Genomic DNA, 7,500 nt, shown 5'->3' with positions numbered 1-7,500 from the left:
AGTCAATTTCTCATCAAAATTCACTTAGCACAGCTCTTGTCTGGAAGAGAACGCGTTGATGTAGCTTTCCAGGGCGTTTTTCTGAGATTCCTTGGACAGTTTTCAGAAACTGTGTGTGCAGAACGTACAGTGATGTTGAGTATGTCTGCTACTGATTGAGTGGTTATTTGTCTGTCCTTTCAATCATGTCGCAAACAGCATCAGTGTTTTCCTCACAAACTGACATTGATGGCCTGCCACTGCAGGGCTCATCTTCAATTTTGTTTCTTTGATTTCCGAACCGACTTATCCATTTATAGGTTGTTGATTTTTTTAGGGCATTGTGACCATAAACTTGTTGTTGAGTGTCATGGTTTGCCTATTCTCCCAACCAAGTTTCACCATGAATTTAATGTTGTCCTAGCCTTGATTTTTGTGGATTCATGTTGCTTGAATGGTGCCTGACTTCCAACCCGGGAGCGATGCGTTATTACTTGCATTTAAGGGTTCATATTTGAACACGTTATAACACATTGGTATAAAAATGTTCAGGTGCACTGAAATTAAAATCTTTCCATATGATTTTAGTTATGGACTTTTTCCACAGTCTTTTTGAAGCCCACTTGAAGTGTGTGTGTGTGTGTGTGTGTGTGGTGTGTGTGTGTGTCTGTGTGTGTGTGGTGTGTGTCTGGTGTGTGTGTGTGTCTGTGTGTGTTATATATATATATATATAATATATATATATATTATATATATATATATATATATATATATATATATATATATGTATGTATACATATATACATACATACTAGATACATACATACATACATACATACATACATATATACATATAAAAATATATATATATATATATATATATATATATATATATATAAAATATATATAGATATATAAAATATATATTATATATATATATATATATATAATATATATATATATATATATATAATATAAATATAAATATATATATATATATATAGATATATATATATATATATATATATATATATATATATATATATATCTATATATTATGCAGAAGTATATAATATATATATATATATATAATATATATATATATATTATATATATATATATATATATATATATATATTTTAAATGTATCTAAATGCAAAAGATGTAAAGGCAGACTGAAACTCATTAGTGACTGAAAAAAATATAGATAAAATTTGAGGTGCAGCCTTGTAAAAGACCACATTCTTTTTAATAATGACTATTTATTGTATCTAAGGTTCATTAAGAATGGAAAGGAAAATTAGATTATTTTGACTTATCTGTTGTTTTGCTTCTATATATAATACAAAGGAATAATAGATATTCCTCAGTTTTTATCAAGATGCACATAGCATTTCAATCGGAAGGTTTTAGATTGGAAACTGTATTTTTTAGTCTCAGATCCATTGTATAAGTGCCTTGCCTTTGTCATTTCACAAATTCTGTCATGCATGTAAAACATGACTGGCTTCACATTTCTTGTGTGCAGTGCACCTCACTCTGACTTTTAAGTGAAGTGTGCTTGGGTAGGTCTGGCCTCCTATTTTATAATGGATAACTTACTGCAACACTGAGTTTATTCCAATTTAAGTAATTTTTTATATAGAGGATGAACTTTATAAAATATTGGACTTTTACATCCATTTTTCATATATCCTTTCCCATTTATGTTTACTTTTCTCACCTTGCAGGAGAATGCAAATGAGGATCTTTGTGCATGTGCATTTCTTTTGATTCTTTCAACCAAAATTTGGAATTTATGAATGATATCAGAAATTCAGATGCTTTGTTTATAATACAATAAGAACATGTTCTGAAATTCATTTGCTGTATTTAATTTGCTTTGATGTCAGACAGAAACACTTATTTCTAGAATGAGTACAAGTGAATGTGTCCTCGGGATTGATATTGGGACAACGTCTGTTAAGTGCTGTTTGGTGGATGTCAGCTCAAGAGAAGTCATCTCAAGTCAGAAGAAGGACACGTACTCCGATGTCCCCAGTGAACTTGGTAAGATATGCTTGTTTGTGAATGATGAATACATATATGCATGGTTACACCTGTATAAATTTTGTAGTACAATACTTATCCATTAATGTATATGTTTTTGCATTTATTCCCAACACACAGCACTTGCAGTTGCTAGTTTTCAATAGATGATTAAATACTCTTGAATTATATAGTTAATTCCATTTTGTTTTTTTTATTTTTTATTTATTTATTTATTTATTTTTATTTTTATTCTTTTTTAAGTAACATGTGTTTTAGGTACCTATGAGTATATTTCTTGATTTTAATTTTCTATTTTTATTGTTGGACACCTCTTTACTTCCTGTGGTTTATATTTGAATGTTTTAAGTTCAGTGATAAGTGTTAGCCTCAGATTACTTGTCCAGTCTTATTTTAGTGCAATCATGATTTATAGTATTTTCTGATAATAATTACATAAAGAAAAAATACTGTGCTCAGTCACCCAGCAGTCTTTCTCAGCTAAACAATATGGTTACCCCTGTCTTTCCTGCAGTTATTTGTAAGTCTATACATACTTGTACCTAACACATTAAAATAATCCTGCAGGTACAGAAGGTAGCAAACAAGATGTTCCACGTATATTGTCAGCCCTGCAGATGTGTGTTTCCAGGCTACCTAGAGAAGCTACACGCAAGGTGACACGTATAGGTGTATGCGGCCAGATGCATGGCTGTATGCTTTGGAAACATGGACAGGCTTGGGAACAAAAGCCAGATTCAGATAGGTAAGATTTTATGTTGTCAATCAAATGAAAATTATAGCTTCTTGAAGAGAAAATGTGATGGAACTAGAAATGTGTCAGGAGAATCAAAATTGAGTGAAGATCTTGCCAAATAAAATGCAGTATTGTGAGAAGAGCATAAACTATTACCTGCCAATAGTTTGATAGCTCATTAAGGCTGTTGATATAGGCAGAAAAACAGCAACAAAATCATCATACAGATTATTACATCTTACTGTTTTTCTTAATATATTCAGTTTTTGTTAAGAACAAGGTTTTGGGGATGAAATATGTCATACAGCACCATAATCAGTATTTCACACAACATTCCACTCACATCTAAAAAGAAGTGGATATCATGATGGTAGGATTGGCTCAAGGGTAAAAGGGGTTACAAGGGGAATGAGTATTTAGAGATGGTTTGGTGGTAGAAGCTGGAGGAATCTGCCCAGGCAGTGCTAAATCTGTTAGATACTACATGCGTTACTTTTTTGCAGCTTGGATGATAATGTAGGATTTAATAATTCTAGTACATGAATATCTAAAGAACATAATTTTGTGGGGATTCATGAGTGTATTTCATGATATGCACATTTACTCAAGAATCTCTTTTCCAGGTTTGAAATTCGTGAAGTAAGCAACTCGTATACATGGCAAGACAATAGATGCACGCAGGAATTTCTCTCATCTTTACCAGTTCCAGAATCACATCTTTCCATTGCATCTGGATATGGATGTGCAACATTACTGTGGTTTTCCAAGAATAAACCAGAAAAGTTAACAAGGTATTTCAGTTTCATAGATTAAGGTGGATGGTATTGCATTTTCTGTGTACTCTTTGTTTTGTTTCTGTTTGTGTTATAAAAGAAATGTACTGTATATTTATTTTCTTATTGCAGTTTTGTTGTTTTATTTATTTTTATATTATGCTGGCTATTATCAGTTAGTTTAGATTGATGTTAATAAATCCTTTAACTGAACAGATTCAACAGAGCTGGAACTATCCATGACTTCCTTGTCTGTATGTTGTGTGGGCTAGACCGGCCTGTTATGTCAGTGCAGAATGCTGCATCATGGGGTTTCTTCAACACCATCACCAAGGTATTGCCTCCTGACTGAGGAAATTGGAAGTTCAGTGTTGTAGTGCATGTCAGGAAATGCACTTTTGATTGAAATGGTTTTTGTTAAAGACATGCTGCTGTAAGTACAGAATTAAAATAGTAATAGTACAGTTTCTTAACCATACACTGATATAGACTCTGACTGTATGATTAAAAGATACTGTATTTAAAAGCTTATCTTTTTATTTAGATACAGTATTGGATGGTATATATTTATTGGAGTGCATTCTTAAGGTGTAAAGATAGTAATTATTTTTTAATTGCTTTTATTATTAGGGAAGAGCTTTCTGCTGACATGTGTTATAAGGTAAGACTGAAGTACTTGATGATAATAACATTTAAATTGTTTTATTCCCTCATACTTAATATTTTCCCAAGTAAACATTCTCTACGGCTATGCAGATTTCCTTGGGTCCTCTTCATAGTTTAATTATAACAACTGCAAAACTGATCTGTATGTTTGTAAGTTTGTGTGAGTTTTGGAAAGTAAGAATTCAGAATTAAAATAGGTATTGCCTGTGGAAAAGTGATATCTTACCAGTGTTTATCCTTGTGATGAGTTGAAGTTCTGGAACACGGAACACCTCTTGCTTTTCACTCCTCCATTAGACATTTAGTATCAGAGCAATTGGGTACAGCTGACAACTGTTCATTTATACCTGTGTTGATACTACTGTAGATGTTAGATATATGGAAAAAAGGAAAATTAATATGCATTTTTAGTATGGAATGATGAAGATGGACTTTCACTTATATTTCTGCATATTCTAATAGCATTTTACTAATGCATGTCAGTATGTGATATAGAAGTAGGGAACATTAGCCGTTTGTTAGTATTTTCTTGAAAGCTGAAAGGGATGATCCTGCTCATCTAAGTCATTCTAAACAGGGAACATGTCCGGGTTGTCCTGTTGCATGCTCATTCTTGTTGCAGACAGCAATTTACAATCCAGTTGAAGTTAACAAAAACTCTTAGTCAGATGAATGCATATTTGTAAAGTTTTTATACAGTCCACACACATTTGAATAGTTGTTGAGCCAAAATGTTCAGAGATGAAGTATTACTGCTGTCAGAAAAAAGTGATATTCAGTTTTAATTGTATGTCCTGTGAACTGATAGAGTACGCACTGACATGGGGGAATGAAAGAACTGTCATGTCACTTGGAAATGTGCAACAAGGATACAGCACCTACAACAAGGAGAAACCAGGCCATAGATTATTAGTGTTTGTCATCAGAATTAATATTTATTTTCAGAACACATTTTTGGCATGTATCAATGACTTTCAAGGCAAAGTCATCTTGAATGATAAACCTAGTGCTTCACATATATATATATATATATATATATATATATATATATATATATATATATATATATATATATATATATATATATATATATTTTTTTTTTTTTTTTTTTTTTTTTTTTTTTTTTTTTTTTTTTTTTTTTTTTTTTTTTTATGCAACTAGCTTTGTTTCCCTGAATGTTTTGTTCTTTCTTTTTACAAGGTTCATTGGCAGTGAAAACATCCAGAAGTTATAGTCAGGAAATATGGCCCTACAAACTTTAGATACTGCTTTTCTAACATGGTTCATCATTATACAAGCATACACAGTCCAGATCTTTTCATTCCTTTGTTTTAAGTGTTCCTGTTTTTACTGCATTAGCAGAGTTGAGGCAAGCAGTGCATTATAAATTATTGATTAATGCTAAACCTAGTTAATGTTTGTTACAGTATAATATTGCATTATCCTTATGTTTCTTTGTGGAGAGGAATAGAAAAGTGGCAGGAGAGTTATTTTGCATTTTTATGTATGGTGCTCATTCATGTAATGTGTTATGTGTTGCTGCTCATTTAAACAATAAGTAATCATCAAGTCAGTAAGTGTTTACCATAATGTTACTGTTTTCTGCATAGGGGCAAACAGTGATGCATTAGTATACGTTTTGTAAATGTACAAGTTAATGTGTAAACTCTGTATAGAGCTGTTAGAGATGCTCAGTCTGTTAAATGTTCCTGTGTCTGGGTAGATTAACAGTCCTGATTCACCCAAGCTCAGCTTAGTATTCAAGTGAGTGGAGCACAGTTTGGATATAGATCTGTAGATAGAGTAATCTTAATTTTTCTCATCCAAGGAAAACTTAAAACTCTCCATAACATGTATATTAGGCAAATGCAAAGAAAAAGTAGAGGTGTTCTGTGGTCAGTGTCATCACCGTAAGCTCAATCTCAGTCTCAATGTTGTTTAAGCGTAGGGGGCTAAAAATTAGTGCATATCATGCTCACCTTGTAAATTTTCAAATTATGTAATATATATATTATAAAAAGGAGGAAACTAACAGTGTCAGTTCTAGTTCAGGGCACAAAGAAAAAAAGTAATATTAAATAGAGGCACTTTGTTTCATAAGCAGTCTCTCTTTATACACATTTTATATTTGTTTCTGCATGAAAGTTTGCATGAGCATTTATTAATATTTTTCAGTTTAAGGGAAAATTTGTGCTAAATGTTATCATTTTTCTTTTAAGAGTGATTTGTGATTATTATTATTATTATTATTATTATTATTATTATTATGTACAGTCAAGTACAAACGAAAGGTCAGCAGCATAGCCAGCATAGTCCCTTGCAGGTGTTATGATAAGCTGTTGTGAAATGCTACAGCTTTGCTGTAGAAGGCAGGCAACACATGATGATTAGGTCTGAAATTCAGCAGAACAGTGAATAAACTTGAGCTGTCATGAGGAAAATGTTACATTTATGGAGTAAGTGTAAGTTACAAATATAAAATATAATACAACATTACTAATTTTAATTGATGTTATATATCAGTGCATTATTATTCCAGCCAATATATTTGCTGAACTATGTCGTGAATAAAAAGAACTTAATGTCCTGTCACTTTCCCTCCTTCTCCTGGGGAAGGAAAGCTCTTTCCTCCCCAAATGTCAGTGTGCATGCATGTCAAGTAATGGTTATCATCATCTAACATTACGTATGATGTTCATGAACATGCTAGTATAATAGTGGCAGCAACACACACACACACACACACACACACACACACACACACACACACACACACACACACACACACACACACACACACACACACACACACACACACACACACACACACACACACACACACACACACACACACACGCTCATGCACACACAGTGATATTTTCACTGCATTGTCACTGACTGGTTACATGTTTTTTTTTTTTTTTTTTCACTTCTACAATTATAGTAATTTAACACCTTGTAACTCCTTTTTTAAAAACTCTCCTACTGCTATCGAGAGGTTGCAAGATCTGACAGTGACTTCTCCTTTATGCAGTTACAGTGTTTTTAATTACTTATATAGCTGAGTTTCTTGTGCTGATTCTCACACCGGCTGTTGATCAAGTGTCATCTAATGTAATCAGCATGTGCTGGCTGCCAGCTGTAACACAAAAATAGTGGTTCTTGGCATCTCACATAACAGTGTTCCCAGGTTCAGAGAATACTTGCAAGGCATTATGCTGCCTGGACTGTTGACCTTTCATCTGTATCCAAGTGTACTGTAGGGATATTGAAAGGTAAGAATCTTTTTTTCAGTAT

At 32.5% G+C, this 7,500-nt stretch overlaps 1 protein-coding gene across 2 annotated transcripts in view; it reads left to right on the top strand.

Moving 5' to 3' along the window:
* The window catches only part of LOC119596586 (sedoheptulokinase-like), a 67,547-nt gene that overhangs the window by 41,260 nt on the left and 18,787 nt on the right, over positions 1 to 7,500 (top strand). For both annotated transcript variants that reach the window (XM_037945901.1, XM_037945910.1), the window contains exons 2-5: positions 1,892 to 2,028; positions 2,596 to 2,773; positions 3,388 to 3,555; positions 3,754 to 3,871. In XM_037945901.1, the coding sequence (XP_037801829.1) occupies positions 1,892 to 2,028; positions 2,596 to 2,773; positions 3,388 to 3,555; positions 3,754 to 3,871 (601 nt within the window). The remainder of the gene's footprint in view (positions 1 to 1,891; positions 2,029 to 2,595; positions 2,774 to 3,387; positions 3,556 to 3,753; positions 3,872 to 7,500) is intronic.

The sequence above is a fragment of the Penaeus monodon genome, chromosome 3 (genome assembly GCF_015228065.2).
Source record: "Penaeus monodon isolate SGIC_2016 chromosome 3, NSTDA_Pmon_1, whole genome shotgun sequence".
In the NCBI taxonomy this organism is placed as follows: Eukaryota; Metazoa; Arthropoda; class Malacostraca; order Decapoda; family Penaeidae; genus Penaeus; species Penaeus monodon.
The sequence above is the reverse complement of the archived record's forward strand: the minus strand, read 5'-3'. Positions and strand labels throughout refer to the sequence as shown.